This window comes from Scyliorhinus torazame, chromosome 3, assembly GCF_047496885.1.
Source record: "Scyliorhinus torazame isolate Kashiwa2021f chromosome 3, sScyTor2.1, whole genome shotgun sequence".
Classification (NCBI taxonomy): domain Eukaryota; kingdom Metazoa; phylum Chordata; class Chondrichthyes; order Carcharhiniformes; family Scyliorhinidae; genus Scyliorhinus; species Scyliorhinus torazame.
The window spans coordinates 19889787-19915040 of NC_092709.1; the positions used below are offsets into that span (position 1 = coordinate 19889787).

The following is a 25254-nucleotide window of genomic DNA, read 5'->3' on the forward strand; positions in this document are numbered from 1 at the left end:
GTACAACTTGTACATAAGGGGGTTCAGGCAGTGCAAGGGTTAATGTGATACTAGAGAATGGTGCCGCCCATGGTAGCAATGTCGAGAGTCACATGATGTAGATGGTGTGTGAAGGAGCAAGCACGGGGACAGCATCCATGCAGGGATGCATATAATTATATTTTACCAATAAACAGTTTATGTTCAACCGTACAAGTCTCCAGACCTCTTCGTGAGACACCAATCTTTATCAGTGTCACAAGTAGGCTTACATTAACACGGCAATGAAGTTATTGTGAAAAGCCTCTAGTCGCCACGTTCCGGCACATGTTAAGGTACACTGAGGGAGAATTCAAAATGTCCAATTCACCTAACAATCGCGTCTTTCGGGACTTGTGGGAGGAAGCCGGAGCACCCGGCGGAAACCCACGTAGACACGGGGATAACGTGCAGACTCTGCACAGACAGTGACCCAAGCCGGGAATTGAACCTGGGACCCTGGTGCAGTGAAGCAACAGTTCTAACCACTATGCAATCGTGCCTTATAACAGCACCCAGCCCTCTATTTGCCTCACACAAGGGTCATAGAGGTTTACAGCATGGAAATAGGCCATTCGGCCCAACTCGTCCATGCAACCCAGTTTCTACCATTAAGCTAGTCCCAATTGCCCGCATTTGGCCATAACCCTTTAACCCATCGTACTCATATAACTGTCTAAATGCTTTTTAAAAGACAAAACTGAACCCGCTTCTACTACTGCCACTGGCAGCTGGTTCCATACACTCACCACACTGCGTATGAAAACATTGCTCCTCTGGATCCTTCTGTATCTCTCCCCTCTAATGGGTGAGAATAGAGAATAAAAAAAACAATTCTGTCACTGACCTCTTCCAAGTTCACTGTGCACACGTCTCACTGCCTTTCAACAAGTAGTGAGGAACTTGTTCATGGTATCAAACATTGCAAATTTTCCCACTATTCTGAATCAAAGCAGTAACCATCTATTTACATAGCAGGTAACAATTGCTAAGCTCGCATCGAAAAATCTACATGAGGCTGAATAATTTTAAGTGTTAAGCACCTCGCACAAACTATGCGGAGTGCTTAACTGCACTCTGCATTTGTTACAACCTTCTGACATTTGTATTTGCTAACAAATGGTGGAATATATTGCAAGCAAATAATTTTGCTGAACATGTTGACTGTCAGAGAACAAGCTGAAATATCATGGCACCAGGAATGAGCATTTGGAAGACCAGAGAGCATGGAAACTACAAGTCCCAGCGTACACTCTGAATTGATGGGAAACACGGAGGTAGTACTGATCCCAATATATCTTGTACAATTTCATTCATGAGAATCATAGAATTTACAGTGCAGAAGGAGGCCATTCGGCCCATCGAGTCTGAAGCAGCCCTTGGAAAGAGCAACCTACTTAAGCCCAAGCTTCCCCCGTAACCCAGTGACCCCACCTACCCTTTTTGGACACTAAGGGACAATTTTACCATGGACAATCCACCTAACCTGCACATTTTTGGATTGTGGGAGGAAACTGGAGCACCTGGAGGAAACCCATCTGGACACGGGGAGAAAGTGCAAACTCCACATAGATAGTCACCCGAGGCAGGAATTGAACCCTGGACCCTGGAAATGTGAGGCCGCAATGCTAACCACTGTGCCACCACGACCAAGCCGGAATCGAACCCGAGACCCTGGCGCCGTGAAGCAACTGTGCTAACGACTATGCTACCGTTCTGCCCACTTGATGCTGAAGAGGTAGAATTCCAAACGGACTACAGAAGATACAAAATGGATGCCGCCTGATATAAAATGGACTCTGCCAATGTTCTTGACCCTATGTTATTATCAGTGTCTGCTGCTGAAGTAGTAAAGTTTTGTGAAAACAGGTGATCCACAACAAGATGCACGTGTTTTTAAACACCTCAATCAAATCAGGCCTTTTGTTTGAACAGAATTAAAGGGCTGTGTTCCCAGGCAGGAATCTCATATGAGGTTCACACAGTGGTTGCAAACTAGTTATTCTTAATTTTTGACCTGTGACTTGACCAAAATCCTTCGGCCAGGTCACAAAATAATTGTTCTTTATCAAATTCCTTCTTTCTAACTTTTGTATGTGCAACCCTACATCCCTAATCGGTCTCAAATTCAGAAAAGTAGCTTCCCATCAGCGTTAGTTAGCTCAGTTGGCTAGATAACTATTGTGTGGTCCAGAATAACACCAGCAGCTCAGGTTCGATTCTTGTTCTATCTGAGGCAGCAGGTGATGAACTGTGTCTATCTAGTTTAAATGTATCCACAAAATCTTGGCTCAGTTGATAGCACTCCTGCGTCTGACTCACCACGTTTCGTGTTCAAGTCCCACTGCAGGGACATGAGCACAAAAATCTAACACTGAGGAAGTGCTGCAACTGCTGGGAGGAGTCATCTTTCCGATGAGACATCAAAGGCCATGTCTGTCCTCTGAAATCCCACAGCACTAAATCAAGGAACAGAGGAATTGACCTGGTCAATGCTTATTCCTCAAACAATACCTAAAATTGGTCAGTTATCACATTGTTGTTTGTGGGACTGTGCTGTGTCCAAAATGACTGATGCTTTTCCTATACTTTGACACTGGTTACACGTCAAAAATACTTCTAACTGTAAATTGCTTTGGGATACCCCAAGGTCACAACAGGAGCTGTGGAAATAAAAACACAAGAATTCTACATCCTTAACACCAGCATCCACTGGGACTCCTTAACAATTTCAATGAAGGCCAAGGAGCTCACAAATCTGCAAACAAAATGTATCAATTATTCTCATAATAGAATGAAAACTGTTAACTCATGTAAAATAATGTGTATTGATCCCAGCTACTGTTAGTACCGGACAAGTCAGATCCCAGAGCAAAACCTGGCTTGATAGATTATAACTTTGATTTTCAGACACCATGGAGAACAATTACTGAACAAATTCACAGGAGCCTTCAGATGAACTTTTAATACAAAGAATAAAAAATTATCAAAACAAGAAGCATCTCCCACCAGACAAAAAGATTGGAAAGATCCCAATACAAGCACAAGACGACAATTCAAATTCCCAATACTCCTTTACCCCAGTAATATCTTTACAGGCGCATAAATCAGTGAAGAGTTACCATTAACGTGGCACGAAGGCACCTCGCCTGGGACTAGCACAGTTGAAAACAGTTCTTTTCCAAAGTATTTCAGAGAATTCACTTGATGCTTCTCACCCAACCTGTACCTCTCCAAGCCCTCCCCCACCCCCAAAGATAAAGCACTCTAAAGTCTATCTCATGCCTGTGTTTTTAAACAACTCAATCAAATCAGCCCCTTTGTTTGAACAAAAGAAAGCTTTGCAGAATGAAAGGGCTGATGTCTCAGGCAGTAATCTCATACGGTGTTCACACAGTGGTTGCAAACCCGTGACTTGACTGAAATCCATCGTTAAGGTCACAAAATAATTGTTCTTTATCAAATTCCTTCCTTCTAACTTCTGTATGTGCAACCCTACATCCCGAACATGTTTCAAATTCAGAAACGTAGCTTCCTATCAGCGTTAGTTCGTTCAGTTGGCTAGATGACCAGCCTTTGGTCCAGAATAACACCAGCGGCTCAGGTTCAATTCTTGTTCTATCTGAGGTAGGTTTGGGCCTAACTCCCTCGTCCTATCCCCGAGAGTGGAAGGCAATGGCAAACCTGAGCCCCAACAGAAACTGCCAAAAAACTGCTCAGGATGAAGCATCAGACAGTAAGCCAGGACCTGCCTTCGGGGAGAACGTGATGATAATGATGTTCAGTTCCCCACTGAACTGGTGAAAATCAAATAATTACACAGAAATATGAGTAACCCCCCCCCCCCCCCACCCAAATATTCTCCTTTCCCAATCATCGAACTAATTATCAATTTGCCTCGTACACACGGCAACCGCAAAACAAGTGGAAAGACCTGGTCCAATCAAGAGCTTTGTTTTTTATTTTGCAAAATAAACACAAACTAATTATTGAAGATGCATAGCTTGGTTGAGACATTCTCTCAAGCAAACCTTTGTTCAAATCTTCAGATATGTCAGGAATTACATTTTAAATAAAAAGAAACTGAAGTTAGGTAAATACTTAGTCGCAACAAAAACCTGTGGTTTTCAAATCTCTTGGGGCAAGTGCAACCATAATAAGGATGACTGGTGAAATAAAGGCAGCCACATCATGTATCCACAAGTGTAAAGCATGAATGATTGTACAAAGGAATTTCTGCTCCGGGTGAAATAGCATTAGTCATATTCTGGGACCATGCTTCAGGCAGCAGCCGTGTACAACAAATTACCTGGGCATTTTCACCAAGTGACAGACTTTGGCTGGAAGCCACACCCGATGGGAGTTACAGGTGCTATTATGCTGCTCTCCTGCACCTCAGCCAATACCGATAAAGCGAGCTTCGTCACGCTGCTAATAAATGTTTTGTCAAGAGGAAATTAAACAAAGAAGGTAGATTTGCTTTAACGTGCTCTGGCTTCTGCACCGAAAGCACGATTAAGCAACGAGAAGGTCTGCATGCAGTTTGAACTATAGATTTGGCCAAGAAGGGTCCATCCAAACAATCAGTGAAGTGCCACTGAAATGGACTTAAGTCAGACAGGAGCAAAGCTGTGCTATTAGCAAGCTCAGGAGATAAAGCCGAGCAAAATTCTGTTGTTCTCACAGCCGTTCTTGCAGTTAGTCTCCCTGTGCTGTCTTTTCCCCTTTACATCACCCCCACAGCACCCCCCACATACACACAAACAGTCCACACAGAACTGAAACTGGTGCTTCATTCCTCAAGCTTACATTAAGAGGAGGATTGTGAATATGCTACTGTGCTGACTTGAATCGAAATGATGAAAATAAAGAATCAAACTGAACTCAGTAAGGCCAAGTGAACTGAAAACAAACTCACCTTTTGAGCGGAACTTTGAGCGTGCGCAGGTAGAACATAGAACATACAGCGCAGAAGGAAGCCATTCGGCCCATCTAGTCTGCACCGACCCACTTAAGCCCTCACATCCACCCTATCCCCATAGCCCCTCCTAACTATTTTGGTCTCGAAGGGTAATTTATCATGGCCAATCCACCTAACCTGCACATCTTTGGGCTTTGGGAGGAAACCGGAGCACCCGGAGGAAACCCACGCAAACACGGGGAGAACGTGCAGACTCTGCACAGACCCAGCGGTGAATCGAACCTGGGTACATTTCTTTTATCCATAAGCTAAATAAATCAAGAATCAAGTGAACATCGCTGGATGACTTTTATAGATTTGGAACCTCATTACTCTTGATTTTCCTTCTTTTCTGGATTTTCCACCCTGATCCTGGGATACAGCACAGCAGTGCCTATACTTCCTCAGGAAACTAAAGAAATTCCGTATGTCCACATTAACTCTTACCAACGTTTAGAAGCATCCTATCTGGCTGCGACACAGCCTGGTATGTCAACTGCTCGGCCCAAGACCGCAAGAAACTTCAGAGAGTTGTGAACACCGCCCAGTCCATCACACGAACCTGCCTCCCATCCATTGACTCCATCTGCACCTCCCGCTGCCTGGGAAAGCAGGCAGCATAATCAAAGACCCCTCCCACCCGGCTTACTCACTCTTCCAACTTCTTCCATTGGGCAGGAGATACAAAAGTCTGAGAGCACGCATGAACAGATTCAAAACCAGCTTCTTCCCTGCTGATGCCAGACTCCTAAACGACCGTCTTATGGGCTGACCTCATTAACACTACACCCCTGTATGCTTCACCCGATGACGGTGTTGTGTACATTGTGTACCTTGTGTTGCCCCATTATGTATTTTCTTATATTTCCCTTTCTTTTCATGCACTTAAAGATCTGTTTGAGCTGCTCGCAGAAAAACACTTTTCACTGTACCTCGGTACACGTGACAATAAACAAATCTAATCCAGTTGCATGGCACTAGCCGCTCTCTGTAACTTTGCCCAGATGGCTCTCCTGTTTGCTATGCCTTGGGAAGCGAGTGCTCGCAGGCTATTCCTGGTCTGGGATCACTCCTCCACAACCACCTTCCACAAGCACTTCCCAGTTAGAATCAATGCTTTCCATAATCACAAACAGGACCCCGGACAGATTTATGGTCCCCTCCTTTGCCCAGAGGCAGTGAAACCAATTCCAGTGCCCCAAGTTGACGGCTAATTCACCACAATTTCTGGGATCCTCTTTGTCCACCGGGCTCCGTTCCACATTGGGTGGTGGACTTACTGGAGGCAGCACCGATTCCCACCAGTGTTCCTGAAATGAAGCGGAAGATAAAAGTTGTACAATCACATGGGAACTCCAACTTTCCAAACCACCACATCCTTGCCTCGGGTCTGTTGGTGGACTTGAGAGTTACAAAGAACACTTCAGAGAGAACACAACGGAACTGTGTTGCTGAAAGAGATACGAAAGAGGCAATTGCTTCCTCTGCTTGATTTCCGATCTTGAAAGCTATTCTTGTCCTTAAAAAACTGGAACATTCACATAGGCAGCTGCATCCAACTGTAACCTGAAGCAGGGATAAAAAGCTGTGTTGATACTATTACAACCGCAATGCAGGTTATCCTTACTCATCTCCACTAGAGTTAAGGGCATGATCCTGATGCAATTCCCCATGGTTAAACACGTTTTCACATTTGACAATAATACGTCCAAAATGTAAGCAATACCGTGAACATTGTACAACAGAGTTCCATAACTCTTTACTTGTATAGAAACCATTAAAACAAGCACTGGGTTTCTGGTCTGGCCGAGAAACTGTTCCAATCACGTCAAATCATTCCTAACTTCTGGAGTTCCTTTCCGGAGTCATAAACGGATACAGGTACGGTACCTCAAACCTGGCCATCAGAAAACTGGCGGAGTCTGAACAACAGGACGCTTCCCTGATATTCTTGAGAAAAAGTCAGTCATGCGCAGATTTTAAATGGGTGTTCAAGTTCAATGGCCTTTTCAAGTTGCTGCTGCACTGGCGCGGTGGCGTGCCTGTAAGTCACCGGCTTCGCGCGCCCGACGTTTTGAGTGGCTCAGTGATCCTGGACCCCGCTGCCACAGCTCAGAAAAACGCAGGGAATTCTTGCATCCGCATGGCTTTACCAGCCTGCTGTTTCCCCCACTCTGGGTGGTTTGGAGATGTGGCAGAGACGGCTGAACTCGCCCAGGAAGAACAAAAGCCTCTTACCAGAATTCAGTGAGGTAGAATATTCAGCTATGCATCGTACTTGCAATCAGGACAAAATGCCTATTCTTGCTACACGATTGAGTTTTGATGCCATTAAGACCACCCAAATAAAAGCCCACAGGCTTCATCGCACTGAATTCCCCAAAACCTTTAAGTTTTGGGGGACTGGTTTCCTTCTTGCAGCTGGTCCAAGTCAGTTCAAAGAAAGCTATTACAGAGCACTGTACAATCTTGCATGAACACACAAAAAGAAACACAAATAGTTCTCAGTTACAACCGTTTTTAACAACATTTCAGTTTGATTAATCTTTTCTTATTTCAAACAGGTTGCACTGATATAGGTAAGTGAGGGAGGCATGAAAGCATTCTTAAATCCCACACGTGAGAAGTGAATTAATAACAGCAAAGACATGGATGTTAACCAGAAGTGATCAGACACCATTTCCCTGGCCCTACACTCATCCCTAGAGCATCTCGAAAACAAGGACTCCTACATTAGACTCCTATTTATTGACTACAGCTCCGCCTTCAACACCATAATCCCAGCCAAGCTCATATCAAAGCTCTTAAACCTAGGACTTGGCTCCCCACTCTGCAACTGGATCCTCGATTTTCTGACCAACAGACCACAATCAGCAAGAATGAACAACAACATCTCCTCCACAATAGTCCTCAACACCGGCGCCCCGCAAGGCTGCGTACTTAGCCCCCTACTCTACTCCCTGTACACACACGACTGCGTGGCAAAACTTGGTTCCAACTCCATCTACAAGTTTGCTGACGATACGACCATAGTGGGCCGAATCTCGAATAACGATGAGTCTGAATACAGGAGGGAAATAGAGAAACTAGTGGAGTGGTGTAGCGACAACAATCTTTCCCTCAATGCCAGCAAAACTAAAGAGCTGGTAATTGACTTCAGGAAGCAAAGTACTGTACACACCCCTGTCAGCATCAACGGGGCCGAGGTGGAGATGGTTAGCAGTTTCAAATTCCTAGGGGTGCACATCTCCAAAAATCTGTCCTGGTCCACCCACGTCGACGCTACCACCAAGAAAGCACAACAGCGCCTATACTTCCTCAGGAAACTAAGGAAATTCGGCATGTCCACATTGACTCTTACCGACTTTTACAGATGCACCAAAGAAAGCATCCTATCGGGCTGCATCAGAGCCTGGTATGGCAACTGCTCGGCCCAGGACCGCAAGAAACATCAGAGAGTCGTGAACACCGCCCAGTCCATCACACGGACCTGCCTCCCATCCATTGACTCCATCTACACCTCCCGCTGCCTGGGGAAAGCGGGCAGTATAATCAAAGATCCCTCCCACCCGGTTTACTCACTCTTCCAACTTCTTCCATCGGGCAGGAGATACAGAAGTCTGAGAACACACACGAACAGACTCAAAAACAGCTTCTTCCCCACTGTCACCAGACTCCTAAATGACCCTCTTACGGACTGATTTCATTAACACTACACCATGTATGCTTCATCCGATGCCAGTGCTTATGTAGTTACATTGTATATGTTGTGTTGCCCCCGTATCAAGTTCAAACCCCAATCCAGACCTTAAGCACATTGTTTACACTGATACATCAGTGCAGTGTGCAGTCCTGAGGGGGCTCGGCACTGCCAAGGGGTGCTATCTTTCAGACAAGGCATTAAACTGAGGCCCCCGATGGTCTGGTCAGCTAAAGGATCCCATGGCGATATTCCGAGAGTGTTCTGGGGGGCATTTATCCCTCAACCATCAGCACCAAAACAGCCATTTTTCTCATTCGCTTGACTCAGACTGAGCTTTCCACCCTCCATCACAAAGGTCTGGAACATGTCCCACTCTGTCTCTGGCTCAACCAGTTTCTGAGCGACTCGTTTTCTCACCCTCAAACCAGACAACCCGTGCTCACCTTTCAATTGCCAGTTTCTTTCCACCACTCCACACAATCTTCAGCTCATCTAAAAAAATCCTGGTGCTTGCATCCTATCCTTTATCGAGACTCAGGCTCACCCAACTCCTCTGCCCCGCTAATCTCCATTTCCTCCCAATGTTCGCAACACTCAAAACTTCAAATTCTCAACCTGTTAAAGCTCTCCATATCCTTGCCGCTTATCACTGTTGTAACCCCCCCCCCCCCCCACCCCGAGCCATACAACTTGACCCTCTCTCTGGAATTTCACATTCCTTTGATCAGTTGTGCAGCCCAAGACTCCTGCTAAGATCTCTTGGTCTCATTGTTGCATCTTGTTTGATTGTGCCTCAGTGAAGCACCCGGAGATGTTTTTCTATGTTAATAACACTATATAAGTGCAACGGTCACTAACTGCCCTCCATTTATGGGCTGGAAAAGTGTTGGGAAATGGGATTAGGATGGGCTTTCATGCAGCGGTGCAGACCCGATGGGCCGAAGGGCCTTTTCTGTACTGTATTTTTCTGTGATTCTGTGATTTCAGAGGGCATTCTGAGAGTCAACCACATTGCTGTGGCTCTGGGGTCACATGTAGGATGGCAGATTTCCTTCCTTAAAGGAAGTAGTGAATCAGATAGGTTTTTACGACAGTTAGCAATGGTTTCAAGGTGATCATTAAACATCCGCCAAGGTGAGATTGGAACCCGGGTCCCCAGATCTTGCTCTGGATCTGGATTTACTAGTCCAGTGACAATACCACCCCCTTAATGGCATTTCAAAAGTACTCAACTGACGGTAAAGCACTTTGAGATGGCCCGTCGTCGTGTAAGGCACTCTGGGAATGCAAGTTCCTCTTTTCTTTTTAAATGCATTTTTGAAGGAGTGTTTTAAATTTATTTAAATGTTTCAAGCTTGATGACCAGCTAATTTTCCCACAAACTGCACATTATTTAAAGTGTAACCTCATCTGAGAAATAGTTTTAGTTGACCTCTTCCCTGATATTCTGAGAATCATATTCTGCACAGTTACTGGGAAGTCTGGATCGTTATGATTCAGAAACATCTACACACGGATATTGTTCAGTCTTCTGTCCTGTACCAATTTTGACCCATACTGCTTCAGTGGCATCACGTGGCAATTAGTGAGTCACCTGACCAAATGCCTTTTGAAAATCTACATACACAACATCCACTACCTTGCCTTTAACAATTCACTGGGTTAATGTCTCAAAAGGAACCCCATTAAATTCCCCAGACTTCTGAAAATTCGCGCTGTCCGTATTAACCATGTTCTTTTAAAAAATAAATAAATTTAGAGTACCCAATTCATTTTTTCCAATTAAGGGACAATTTAGCGTGGTCAATCCACCTACCTTGCACATCTTTGGGTTGTAGGGACACACACACGGGGAGAATGTGCAAACTCCACACGGACAGTGACCCAGAGCTGGGATCGAACCTGGGACCTCAGCACCGTGAGACAGCAGTGCTACTCACTGCGCCACCGTGCTGCCCTTAACCATGTTCTTCGAGGCAGCATTCATTTTGTTTCCTGTATTGGGCCGTAAGAAGTTTCTTGAGGATTGATTCAGACTGATGGATCAACAGTTATCCTAGTCATCTCATGAACTGGCAGCACGGTAGCACAGTGGTTAGCACTGTTGCTTCACAGCACCAGGGTCCCAAGTTTGATTCCTGGCTTGGGTCACGGTCTGTGTGGAGTCTGCACGTTCTCCCTGTGTCTGTGTGGGTTTCCTCCGGGTGCTCCGGTTTCCCCCGACAAGTCCCGAAAGACGTGCTTGTTGGGTAATTTGGACATTCTGAATTCTCCCTCTGTGTACCCGAACAGGCGCCGGAGTGTGGCGACTAGGGGATTTTCACAGTAACCTCATTGCAGTGTTAATGTAAGCCTACTTGTGACAATAAAGATTATTATAACTTCTTGGAGAGAGAGGTGATATTGTCAACACTATGATTCTCCAATATGGCTCCCAGGTGACAAACGCCTGCCCCTGAAACATTTCCTTTCTACAAACAAATTAAGCCAGATAATAGAGCATGATGGTTTATTGATCTGATGCCTTGTGCTTTCTTTTGGCAGGTGGAAAGGCCGAATCTGAAAATATTTGTATTCTCCCTGTGCAATTTAACAGCAATTTAAAATAAGATTCAGTTGGCTGTTTTCTCTCAAAGAGTACGATTGTCTCTTTTGACAAGAAAGGTAGAGCCCAATTCACAAGGTGCTGAATGGAATTAATTGAAATGTATAAGATTCTGCGAGGGTTTGGTGTGGAGAAACTAGAGGCCATGGTCGAAGGATAAGAAGATGGACATTTTGGACTGAGGTGAGAAGAATTTATTTTCAGTCAGAGGGATGAGTGTCTGTGGAATTTTCTACTTCAGAAGGCTGTAGATGCTCAATTGCTAAGTCTATTCAAGACTGAGTTCACTAGGTTTTTGGAATCTTAGAGAACCCAGGGTTTTGGGCCGATCGAGTAACCTGTACAAATTCCAGTGTGTAACCCGGTGCAAAAGGTATGTCACCTCCCCCCACCCCAATAAGGCATACTACTTTCAGTCACTGTGTGTTTCCGACTGCAAGCTCAGGTGCATAGAAAGAGCAGGTTTGCCACTGGAAATTGCAGTTTGTCATGATTTTGTCATCTCTTGAACTGGCAGCACCGCAGCATTGTAGGGCAGCACGATAGCATTATGGTTAGCACAATTGCTTCACAGCTTCAGGGTCGATTCCCGGCTTGGGTCACTGTCTGTGTGGAGTCCGCACGTTCTCCTTAGTGTCCAAAATTGCCCTTAGTGTTGGGTGGGGTTACTGGGTAATGGGGATAGGGTGGAGGTGTGGGTTTGGGTAGGGTGCTCTTTCCAAGAGCCGGTGCAGACTCGATGTTCTGCACTGTAAATTCTATGATTCTATGAAGCGGGGTAGTGTTTAGAAAGGGTCCAAGTAATAGCATTCCTAGTTTCTATCCCAGAAAGTACATTACAAAACAGCAGGCAGCACAGAAAAGGTTACGGAGCCACGACATTTATAAATAATAACAAAAGCTGGATGGGAAGAGGTGGATGTTTCTCACTTGCATGAATCCCTATTAGGAGAAAGAAATTATACCAGAATTAACAGTACATAAAGCACAAAATTAGAATTAACAATTGCTCCAATGACCTTGCGTTGGCCTTTTACAACAATACATCCAAACCAAAGTCCTACTGAAAATTCACCATTAAAACATATGTGTTCAGATCCAACTGCGGTCAGTGGTCTGGATGCCCAGACATTATAAATCAACAAAATTGAAGCCAGTAGTGCCATATTAAAACTGCAAACTTGACGAAACCTAGTGTAACCAAGTTTTTGATGGTATACATGTGCGTATGGGATAGCGTGCGCGGAGATGTTTCTCCCAGGGGCCATTCGCTAGGGGTCCTTACCTGGCAAGTCTGAAAACAGCAGAATGCATTCATTGAATCCATTGGCCAGTAGTCTGTCTCGCAACTGTTGCAGAATAGCTACCCCAATACAGAACGGGAACGAAGAATTGCCCAGCAGTAAGGTGTCCCACAGGTGAAAGATCTTGTGCAAAGGAAACACATCTGCAAAAACAGTCACAGAGATAGACAGCTTCAGCAACTACAACGTACATTTGGTGAGGAAACAGCATTGCGTTTCTCATTATACTAAATTTTATTAATAACTGTCTTGAAAAGATTTATCCTAGCAACATAATGTTAGTAACTAAAAATTATTTGGAAAATTATTTTTGTTGGTTCTGTTATACTTCCAATACTCGTTTGGGAGTAATGTTATCTGGGAGGGAAACAAATTTGGTTAGTGGCAAATTAAACCCATTTCATTGATGCATGAAAACCAGCTGAATCTGAAGCATGATCAAGCCAAATCCACCACAACAGAAAGTACCAGGAGTTAGCGAGTTACAGAAAATGGGTACCATTTCTTGTCAAAACTTGTCGAGCTGGTCCATTACAATAGCTCTTCATGCAATTATTTCTTACAAATTATTTGCACTTTCAAAGCAATAGCCCAAGTTGTGACCCTTATTCTTTTAAACTCAATTGTCTTAAAGAGGCAAATTGTAGCTTCGGTTTGGTAATGAGAGTGCCTATTAGAGACATCAATTAGCTAAGATTTCGGCCCTTGAGGTTTTAAAAAAAAAAAAAAATGCATATTTATATTGACTTGGCACTTAAAATTCAGGGAAGAAATCCGTGGAAACATCTATCAGATAAATATTAGTACGACTCACGTGTAAACATTGTGAGAAACCATGGAATGGCATAAAGCTGAAAAATACAAAACACAGCACTATTAGGCAAGGCCACATTGGCTGTTCCACAGGCAGATTGATTCATTAACTCATATTGAGATCTTGACTGCAAATCATAGAATCATAGAATTAACAGTGCCGAAGGAGGCCATTTAGCCTATCGAGTCTGCACCGGCCCTTGGAAAGAGCACCCCCACCCTACCCTCGGAAGCCTGTAACCCAACTTAACCTTTTTTTTTTTGGACACCAAGGGCAATTTAGCATGGCCAATCCACCTAATCCACACATCTTTGGACTGTGGGAAGAAACCGGAGCACCCGGAGGACTGGTAAATGGCTATTTACAAGCTGTCAATCTTCATAGTAGCCGTGCCCCACCACATGTCAGCATTGGTAACACTCTCAGATTGCAGTGAGCAATTTGTGGGTTCAAGCCCCACTTAGGCACACAATCTAGGGTGTTGCTTCGATGCAATACCGTGGAAGTGCTGCACTTTTGGAGATGATGTTTTTTCAGACGAGAGGTTAAGCGTGGCTACCACATAAGATCCCATGGCACCAAAGAGGCGCTGGAAGCTTTTCTGGATCTCAGGCCAACATCCCTCCCTCAACCAATAATACTGATTATAGATCAACTGGTTGTTGAATCACATTTCCGCTTCTGGGATCTAGTTATATCCACTTTGTATGCTATGTTTGACTAGAAGTGAATATAATTCAATGGCTGTGAAGTGCTTTGGGATCTGGACATCTGTTGAGGATGTGAGGGATGCTATATAAATGCAAATGTCTTCTCTCTGTGTTTTCCCCCAGGACTCCGGATTTCGAAGGAAACCTTCTGTTACCACATACCTGGTCTAAGCTCACCCATCAGCGGGAATGACCCCAACATTGCGCAATATTAACTTGAACACAGGATTCCCAGCCTATCTACTGTAAATTATTTCCTGACAAAACGACTGCACGCAAGTTATAATTCTGAGATCCTTTCCGTGCAGATGCCATCCAAAGTCATTCACCTCTTTACCATATGTAAAGTAAAGTTGCCATAGTCCCAAATGACCATCGGCTGCTTTCTCCTTTGATTGGGGGGGGGGGGGAGCTGACTGGTGGCGACTTAACCCGAGGATCACCACATCTCAGGCGAGGGGCAAGGTTGAGAAGACGGGGCCTTCTTGAATAACCTCAGCGGTTATGGGAATTGAACCCTCGCTGTTCGCCTTTCTCTGCACCATGAACCAGCTGTCCAGTCAATGGCACACAATGGCAGCTACATTTGCCCATGTAAAAACAAATCACTGCACTTGAAACTGTTGCGTGGAATGCTTTGAGATGTTTTGGTAACTTGCTACGGTGATTCAGCAAAACAAACAATTCCTTTAAATCGCCACATATAACAGAGGTATGGGACTTGATCCCATGTGCCAAATCCGATCTACAGCTTGCCATTCGAACAGTGCAAGAGCAGCCCAGGAGTGATTGCCTTGGATTTATTTTCTATTGTGTCCCTTGGCGGGATTCCTTGGGCTCCTTTTGCCATATGTTCATGACAATACAGCTATGATAGGCAACTCACTGGGCGGCACCGTAGCACAGTGGTTAGCACTGTTACTTCACAGTACCAGGGTCCCAGGTTCGATTCTCGGCTTGGGTCACTGTCTGTGCGGAGTCTGCACGTTCTCCCAGTGTCTGCGTGGGTTTCCTCCGGGCGCTCCGGTTTCCTCCCACAAGTCCCGAAAGACGTGCTGTTAGGTGAATTGGACATTCTGAATTCTCCCTCTGTGTACCCGAACAGGCGCCGGAATGTGGCGACTGGGGAATTTTCACAGTAACCTCATTGCAGTGTCAATGTATGCCTACTTGTGACAACAAAGATTATCATCATGGTCCTTTATGCAGAGTGTGAAAGCAGCACAGATCCTAAGCACCAACACACTGTGCGCATAGTGAATCTCTCTCCATCCAATAATTCCTTTTGAGGTTTATGTCCATCTTAAATAGTATCACTGAGCAATTAATAGTCACACAAAAGTAACTGCTTCCAGTCTTCAAATCTGGCTGAGCAGCCGAGAAATATGGGTTGCCCCAAGGGAATGCATTCAGGTACATGCAATTGAGGGCTTTTGCGAGGCAGCAGGTGAGGGAATTCCCGCAGCTCCCGACACAAGAGGTGCAGGACAGAGTCATCTCAAAGAAATGGGTGGGGGACGGTAAGGTGTCGGATATATATAGGGAAATGAGAGACGAAGGGGAGACTATGATGGACGAACTAAAAGGGAAATGGGAAGAAGAGCTAGGGGAGGAGATTGAGGAGGGGATGTGGGCAGATGCCCTAAACAGGGTAAACTCGTTGTCCTCGTGCGCCAGGCTAAGCCTGATTCAGTTTAAGGTATTACACAGGGCACATATGACTGGAACACGGCTCAGTAAATTTTTTGGGGTGGAGGATAGGTGTGCGAGGTGCTCGAGAAGCCCAGCGAATCATACCCATATGTTTTGGTCATGCCTGGCACTACAGGGGTTTTGGATGGGGGTGACAAAGGTGCTTTCGAAAGTAGTAGGAGTCCGGGTCGAACCAAGCTGGGGGTTGGCTATATTTGGCGTTGCACAAGAGCCGGGAGTGCAGGAGGCGAAAGAGGCCGATGTTTTGGCCTTTGCGTCCCTAGTAGCCCGGCGCAGAATATTGCTAATGTGGAAAGAAGCCAAGCCCCCGGGGGTGGAGACCTGGATAAATGATATGGCGGGGTTCATAAAGTTAGAGCGGATTAAGTTCGTCCTAAGGGGGTCGGCTCAAGGGTTTACTAGGCGGTGGCAACCGTTCGTCGAATATCTTGCGGAAAGATAGATAGGGGAGAACAAAGAAGGCAGCAGCAGCGGCCCAGGACTTGGGGGGGGGGGGGGGGGGGGGTGGCCTGAGACAAGGCAGTTGCCAATTAGGGCTAGTTTTTATTTTTTGTTATTTAATATTTATTTATTTGTTGTTGCTTTTGTTTAAATTTAAAAAAGGTCATTATTATCTGTATTGTTACAATGTTGTGTAAAGGATGCACAATGTACTGTGTTGGTTGACCAAAAATTTTCAATAAAATATTATTAAAAAAAAAAAAAATCTGGCTGAGCAACTTGCTATGTCAGTTATTGGTAAATATGCATTGATAGCTGGACATGTATCATCCATGATAATTCTTTGTCTTCCCCATTTCCCTGCATCACCATGGTAAAATAACATGAACAAGTTACAAAAAGACAGCAGATACATTCCTGGTCTGGTAATCCAGAGGGCTGGACTAACAATCTAGAAAACCCAAGTTTAAAAAAAATGTATTTTTTCATAGGATGTGGGTGTTGGTGGCATTCGTTACCCATCCTAATTGCTCTTGAACTGAGTGGCTTGCTGGGCCATTTCAGAGGATGCTTATGAATCAAGCACATTGCTGTGGTTCAGGTGTCGCAAGTCGACCACACCAGGTTAGGATGGGCGAGTCCCTTCACTAAAGGGCATGAATTAACCAGATGGATTTTGATGACCACTGATGATCGTCTCATGGTCACATCACTGAAGCTGGCTTTCAATTCCAGCTTTTATTAATTGAATTAAAATTCCACAAGCTGGTGGGATGTGAACCCTCGTCCCCAAAACATTAACCCGATTACTAGTCCAGGGACATTTACCACTACACCACTGTTCCCTGTGTGATAGTTGAGCATTTGAGTTCAGTTTTAAAATTCTGGAAATAAAATATTGGTATCAACAATAGTGACCATGAAGCGGTTGGGTTTTTATAAAAATCCAATTGGCTCACAAATGCCCTATCAGGAAGGAAACCTGACCTCCTCACCCAGTTACCCATGTGTGATTGAAGTCCCACACCACCACAATTAAATATTCGTCGCCCAGCAAGCTGCTCATTTGTGCCGAGTCACTATGAGAGAGTAGGGATAGAAATAAATGCCAGCCATGCAGATAATACAGTCATCCCGAGAATCGATAAAAACACCGTCATGTTCCACTGAATAAATGGTATCAATTTTAAGTGTCAATCTGCTCGTTGTAGGTTTGTGCAACTTCTACAAAGTCAGAAGGGAACAATACAATCATGGTTTGATTTTAAAAATTGTAGGCATCTAATTATATTTTAAACGCCTACATTAAATGTTCAGTTTTTACAGCTGATGCTAATAGGATTGTAGAACAGCACAGATAGGAAATACAACAAAGTGCAACACAGGTTCAACCAGGCAGAAGAAAAATGTGCTGCACCTTTTACACTCGGGTTCAGTGTCTGGAATCCAGATGTCAGGGAGCGTATGGTTGTGCAGGCAAGGAGAAAGAATACGCATATATATAGATATATATATATACACACACACACCACACACGGACACACAATAGTGTCCACCAAGTGACTTATTTTCAACCTAATGTTTTGTCATTCAAATACAAGTTTTAAAAGAGAAATTTAATTTTGACCACTGACAGGTTTACAGGTATAAAAAAGGCACGAGATCCTGCTTGTAATTAAATGGCCTCCAAAGCATAAGAGTACTGAAGAGTTCATGGCACTTCAGACAGTTTTCAGGATAGTTGAGTTATTTGCACTTTGGACCCATTTCGAACACCCAGTACCTTTTGATTACAGTCAGTTTCCTGCTTCAATTCACTTCAACTTGATGAACTACAGCTGACTTCACAAAACTAAACAGATTCAGGTCCATATCCTCAACATCACATCACAGCGAAGGCAAGGACAAGCAAGCAATGACGATATAGGTGGAGTTTTGGCTACCGGATGAGCTTAGATAGAGAGAAGAAATTTTTATTTATACAGCAGCTTAGTATGTTTCTTGCAGATCATTATATGGAATGATTTATTCTGAAGTGTTCTGTGGGTAAATCCAATAACCATTTTGCAAAGCAACAATACTCCACTAACCACAGTGAAATGAAATGAAATCTGGCCCAGATTGAGGGAAGGGACATTTTCCTGAGTCCAGAACCGTCTGAATTAGAGGTGAGAGTTTTACCAATTGAGACAAACCAAACAGACATATTTATTTCAGTGCTGACCATACTGAAGTACTTTGAGCGGATTTTAACGAAGATAAGTGCAATTTTAATCAGTAGGTCACCAATGTCAGCTGAAACTATCCTGTGTTGACCAATCACTGGTTCCTCTGGGCAGGATGTAATGGGCCTGATGGGGCTCTTGCCCCTGGTCAGCCCTGTCAGATGCATGGTGAGTGGGGGGTGGGGGATATTCAGGACTCTGTCGATGAAGTCCCGTCCACCAAGAGCTGTCAGCTAGTCAGAGGCTGGCAGCTCTTCATTGCTCATCAGCGTCACTGGGACTAGTGGATCAGAGCCCCACAATGGCACAGTGGTTAGCACTGCTACCTCACAGCGCCAGGGACCCGGGTTCAATTCCAGTCTTGGGTGACTGTCTGTGTGGAGTTTGCACATTCTGGGTGTGTCTGCGTGGGTTTCCTCCGGGTGCTCCGGTTTCCTCCCATAGTCCGAAGATGTGCAGGTTAGGTTAACTGGCTGTGCCCCTTAGTGTCCAAAGGTTAGGTGTGGTTACAGGGATAGGGCAGAGGTGTGGGCCTAGGTGGGGTGCTCTTTCAGAGGGTCAGTGCAGACTTGATCAGCCGAATGGTCTTCTTCTGCACTGTAGGGATTCTATGATTTTATTCCATGATCGCCGAGTAAAGGCAGGATGGGGAGTGCGGGATGGGGGTCAGGGGTGCGGAGTTAAGGAGAAGAAAGCGGCTTTTAGTGGCAACATCTACATTCCCAATGCCAGCTTCCCTGATCAGGCACTGGGTGCCTGATAACGAGGGACTCTCCCAAGGTGGGCTGCTGGCTGGGTGGCCTCCGGGAGGTGTGGGAAAGCCACGTGGCCCCCAGTTAATCCATAACACATCACTGAATGGACTCGTGCATAATGGGTGTCAAATGGTTTATTAATGAGCCTTTCTGACATGAGTGGTGGAATTCCAATTTCACTGGGGGAGGTTTTTTTTTGCCACTCTGGGGAAACTGATGCATGGCCCCTCCTGTGATTAAGTGGACACAGCAGCCATGGTGCCTGCCCGACCATTAAATCCATTGTGTTTTTTAAACAAAAATGTAACAAGCTCTGTCTGTTCTGGATAATAACAGCATCCTAAAATGTTTCAGGGTCTGAGACCATAACACCGATGGTGCACGCACGTGGAACAGTACTGTTAACAGGGTTCTGGGTATAGCATGCACCCATATCACACTAGAAAACCGAACTGCTTCATGTGGCGAGTCTAACATTGGAAATCTGAAACAAAGTGTGGTAGTATGTATTAGGGGTCATGTGGGACTGTGAAGCCGTGATGCTATTGGCTGACAGATCCCGGGTCCTGGTTGGCTGTTGACTCCTGGCTCCGCCCTGAAGGCGGAGTATAAGAACCCGAGCTTCTCCCCGCCGCTCCATTCTGTTGCTGAACTGCTGGGGACAAGTCTCGCTTAATAAAGCCTCATCGACTTCATCTCTACTCGTCTCTCTCGTAAGTCATTGTGCGCTACAATTTATTAAGCGAGCTTAAAGGATTACGGAGCTCCGGATCGCCCCGGAATGCCTGCGGATCAGCCCCCATGCAGCGAACTCGGCAGCAGTTTTTAAACACTGGCAAGCTTGTTTTGAAGGCTACCTCCGAACGGCCCCCGGCCGGAACACAGAAGACCAGAAAATGCAGGTCCTGCATTCGAGGGTAAGCCCGGAAATTTACCCTCTCATAGAAGACGCAGAGGATTTCCCGACGGCGCTCGCAGCACTGAAGAGCATCTACGTTCGCCCCATGAACCAGGTCTACGCACGCTACCAACTCGCAACGAGACGGCAAAGTCCCGGAGAATCGTTAGAGGAATTCTACGCCGCACTGCTAATTTTGGGACGGGGCTGCAGCTGCCCGCCGGTGAACGCGATTGAACACACTGATATGCTAATTCGCGTTGCGTTTGTGGCAGGTATGAACTCTCCCCAAATCCGCCAAAGACTTTTAGAAAAAGAGTCGCTAGGACTCTCAGAGGCACGGGCCATTGCAGTTTCCCTAGATGTGGCCTCGCAAAACGCCCGCGCCTACGGCCCCGACCGCGCGGCAGCCCCTTGGACTCCATGGACCCCCGGCGCGACAAACCCCCCCACCCTCCCTCACAGGCTTGCGCGGTTAAAGCGCCAGATCATCCCGGGGGGGCCCGCTGCTATTTCTGCGGCAAGCGAAACACCCCCGGCAGCGCTGCCCGGCCCGCGCAGCTATTTGCAAAAGCTGCGGCAAGAAGGGCCATTACGCGGCTGTGTGCCGGTCCCGGGGGGTCGCCGCAATCCCCGGAGAAGAACGAGCCCAACGCATCCCAAACGCTCCCCAACGCCCCATGTGCGACCCGCGGGCGCCGCCATTTTGGGTCCCGGCCACCACGAGGGGAGGATGGGCGCCGCCATCTTGTGACTCCCCAGCAACGTGTGATTCATGGGGGCGGCCATTTTGTCCACCCCGACCACGTGCGATCCATGGGGGCGGCCATTTTGTCCACCCCCGGCCACGTGCGATTCATGGACGCCGCCACCTTGGATGACAACAAAGGACCCCAGCATCGACGGCTCCACGAGGTCCAAAGAAGATGCCGAGACACTACGACCACGACTGGCTTCGGTGACGCTGGATCAATCACGGCCCCGGACGCTCCAGACGACGACAACAACGGTGCTGATCAACGGACACGAGACATCATGCCTGATCGATTCCGGGAGCACCGAAAGGTTCATTCACCCCGACACGGTAAGACGCTGTTTTCTGACCATCCATCCAAGTACGCAAAAGATTTCCCTAGCTGCAGGATCCCACTCTGTAGAGATCAAAGGGTTCTGCATCGCGAACCTAACGCTGCAGGGGAGGGAGTTTAGAAACTACAGGCTCTACGTCCTTCCCCAACTCTGCGCGCCCACATTACTGGGATTAGATTTCCAGTGTAACCTGCAGAGCCTAACATTTCAATTCGGCGGCCCAATACCTCCACTCACTATCTGCGGCCTCGCAACTCTCAAGGTTGAACCGCCATCCTTGTTTGCAAACCTCACCCCGGATTGCAAACCCGTCGCCACTAGGAGCAGACGGTACAGCGCCCAGGACCGGATATTTATTCGGTCTGAAGTCCAGCGGTTGCTGAAGGTAGGCATAATCCAGGCCAGCAATAGTCCCTGGAGAGCCCAGGTGGTAGTCGTAAAGACCGGGGAAAAGCAAAGGATGGTCATAGACTATAGCCAGACCATCAACAGGTACACACAGCTAGATGCGTACCCTCTCCCCCGCATATCCGACATGGTAAATCGGATTGCCCAGTATAAGATTTTTTCCACCGTGGACCTCAAGTCCGCCTACCACCAGCTCCCCATCCGCCCAGGTGACCGCAAGTACACAGCCTTCGAGGCAGACGGGCGTCTATACCACTTCCTAAGGGTCCCATTTGGTGTCACGAACGGGGTCTCGGTCTTCCAACGGAAGATGGACTGAATGGTTGGCCAGCACGGGTTGCAGGCCACGTTCCCGTATCTCGACAACGTAACCATCTGCGGCCACGATCAGCAGGACCACTACGCCAACCTCCAAAAATTCCTCCAGACCGCTAACGCCTTGAACCTCACATACGACGAGGAAAAGTGCGTTTTTAGCACAAACCGGCTGGCCATCCTGGGATACGTAGTGCGCAATGGGATAATAGGCCATGACCCCGAACGCATGCGCCCCCTCATGGAATTCCCCCTCCCCCACTGCTCCAAAGCCCTGAAACGTTGCCTGGGGTTCTTTTCATATTACGCCCAGTGGGTCCCCCAGTATGCAGACAAGGCCCGCCCGCTAATACAGACCACTACCTTCCCCCTGTCGACAGAGGCTCGCCAGGCCTTCAGCCGCATCAAAGCGGATATCGCAAAGGCCACGATGCGCACCAGCGACGGGTCCCTCCCCTTCCAGGTCGAGAGCGACGCCTCCGACGTAGCTCTGGCGGTCACCCTTAATCAAGCGGGCAGACCTGTGGCCTTTTTCTCCCGGACCCTCCACGCCTCAGAAATCCGCCACTCCTCAGTGGAAAAGGAAGCCCAAGCCATAGTGGAAGCTGTGCGACATTGGAGGCATTACCTGGCCGGCAGGAGATTCACTCTCCTCACCGACCAACGGTCGGTAGCCTTCATGTTCGATAATGCACAGCGGGGCAAAATTAAAAATGACAAGATCTTAAGGTGGAGGATCGAGCTCTCCACCTTCAACTAAGAGATCTTGTACCGTCCCGGAAAGCTGAACGAGCCGTCCGATGCCCTATCCCGCGGCACATGTGCCAACGCATAAATAGACCGTCTCCAAGCCCTCCACGAGGACCTCTGCCACCCGGGGGTCACTCGGTTCTACCATTTTAAAAAGTCCCGCAACCTCCCCTACTCTGTGGAGGAGGTCCGTACAGTCACCAGGAACTGCCACATCTGCGCGGAGTGCAAACCGCACTTTTTCAGGCCGGATAGAGCGCACCTGATCAAGGCTTCCCGCCCCTTTGAACGCCTCAGTCTGGATTTCAAAGGGCCCCTCCCCTCCACCGACCGCAACACATACTTCCTGAACGTGGTGGACGAGTACTCCCGTTTCCCCTTCGCCATCCCCTGCCCCGACATGACAGCGGCCACAGTCATTAAAGCCCTTGGCACCATATTCACACTGTTCGGTTGCCCCGCATATATCCATAGCGACAGGGGGTCCTCCTTCTTGAGTGACGAGCTGCGCCAGTTCCTGCTCAGCAAGGGCATAGCCTCGAGCAGGACGACCAGCTACAACCCCCGGGGGAACGGGCAGGTAGAGAGGGAGAACGGCACGGTCTGGAAGACCGTCCTACTGGCCCTACGGTCCAGGGATCTCCCAGTTTCCCGGTGGCAGGAGGTCCTCCCGGACTCTCTCCACTCCATCCGGTCGCTGCTGTGTACCACCACTAACCAAACGCCTCATGAGCGCCTCCTTGTCTTCCCCAGGAAGTCCTCCTCCGGAACATCGCTGCCGACCTGGCTGGCGGCCCCAGGACCCATCTTGCTCCGGAAACATGTGCGGGCGCACAAGTCGGACCCGTTGGTCGAGAGGGTTCACCTCCTCCACGCGAACCCGCAGTACGCCTACGTGGCATACCCCGACGGCCGACAGGACACGGTCTCCCTGCGAGACCTGGCGCCCGGCGGCAACACACACACCCCCCCGACACCGATCATCCCCTCCCTGCCACCGGCGCACCCCGCGACCACCCCCTTCCCGGGAGGATCGGTCCTCCTCCCGTGTCCGCCCAGGAGTGAAACAGGAACAAACACCGAAACGCTCCCGGAGACGACAACGCTGGAACAAGCACCTGCACCACCACCGGGGCTGAGGCGATCGACGAGGAAGACCAGACTGCCCGCTCGACTCGTGGCATCGGCGTGACACCAAGAATGTTGTTGGACTGTAACAAAAATTTTTTCTCTTACTAATATTGTAAATAGTTTCACAAACCTTGTACATAGCCCAGTGTAGGGCTAAAACTGTAATGATATGCCCAAAATTTTCCTCCCAGGACCTACCACCATGCGAACCACCACCCCGCCGGGTTCATTTTTAACAAGGGGTGAATGTGGTAGTACGTATTAGGGGTCATGTGGGACTGTGAAGCCGTGATGCTATTGGCTGTCAGATCCCGGGTCCTGGTTGGCTGTTGACTCCTGGCTCCGCCCTGAAGGCGGAGTATAAGAACCCGAGCTTCTCCCCGCCGCTCCATTCTGTTGCTGAACTGCTGGGGACAAGTCTCGCTTAATAAAGCCTCATCGACTTCATCTCTACTCGTCTCTCTCGTAAGTCATTGTGCGCTACACAAAGGAAGACAAAGGGATCGCAGCATGCACTGCAGTCAGTCACAAGCAAATTTTACACCCGATCCTCAAACAGGCACCTAGTCCTCTCCATGCACAAGCAAGGGGCCAGCGGGTTTAGAACATGCCCTGGACACCCATGCAGGCATACCCACACCTCAGGGACTGCAGTCGTTCAAGGCGGCAGCTCACCACCACCACCACCTTCTCAAGGGCTACTAGGGATGGGCAACAAACACTGGCAGAGCCAGTGACACCCAGATCATGTAGGTGAATAGCAGCCTCGACCAAAGAGGCCGATGCATTTGCAGTGTGGATTCAGTGTGCGCACGCCACCCACCAAATTGGACCATTAGCTGCCTGATTAACCAACCGTGAAACCAGGCTCAGTGTGATCCAATTTCTAGGACTAAATATTTTAAAGGCCATGCTGCCACCTAGCCACATGAATTAGGATCACATCATTGCAAATATGGTATTAATATTCAGTTTTTCAAATACATGAATTTATTTGATCAATGGCAAAAATAAATGGAGGGTAAGGGGCGTCTTGACAAATACATGAATAGGATGGGAATAGAAGGATATGGTCCCCGGAAGGGTAGGGGTTTTTGTTCAGATGGGCAGCGTGGTTGGTGCAGGCTTGGAGAGCCGAAGGGCCTGATCCTGTGCTGTAATTTTGTTTTTTTCTTTGTTCTATCAGGAACAAGTAGCCTCTGAAATGTGCTCCTAAAGGCTGCCTCCAACCATGATTCATGGTCTATTGTTCACCAGTCAGCTCTGGCTCAGTTGGTGGCGCTCTCGCCTCAGGGTAGGAGGGTTGTGGGTTCAAAGTGCCACACCAGGGACTTGAGCACATTTTCTGGCTGACACTCCAATGCAGTGCCGAGGGAGTGCTGCACTCTCTCCTGAATGAAACGTTAAACTGAGGC

At 47.4% G+C, this 25254-nt stretch overlaps 1 protein-coding gene across 2 annotated transcripts in view; it reads right to left on the reverse strand.

The window, feature by feature from the left end:
- tbck (TBC1 domain containing kinase) overlaps positions 1-25254 on the reverse strand; it is a 277268-nt gene that overhangs the window by 114255 nt on the left and 137759 nt on the right. For both annotated transcript variants that reach the window (XM_072495371.1, XM_072495370.1), the window contains 2 exons: positions 13405-13441; positions 12572-12733 (listed from right to left, as the gene is read on the reverse strand). In XM_072495371.1, the coding sequence (XP_072351472.1) occupies positions 12572-12733; positions 13405-13441 (199 nt within the window). The remainder of the gene's footprint in view (positions 1-12571; positions 12734-13404; positions 13442-25254) is intronic.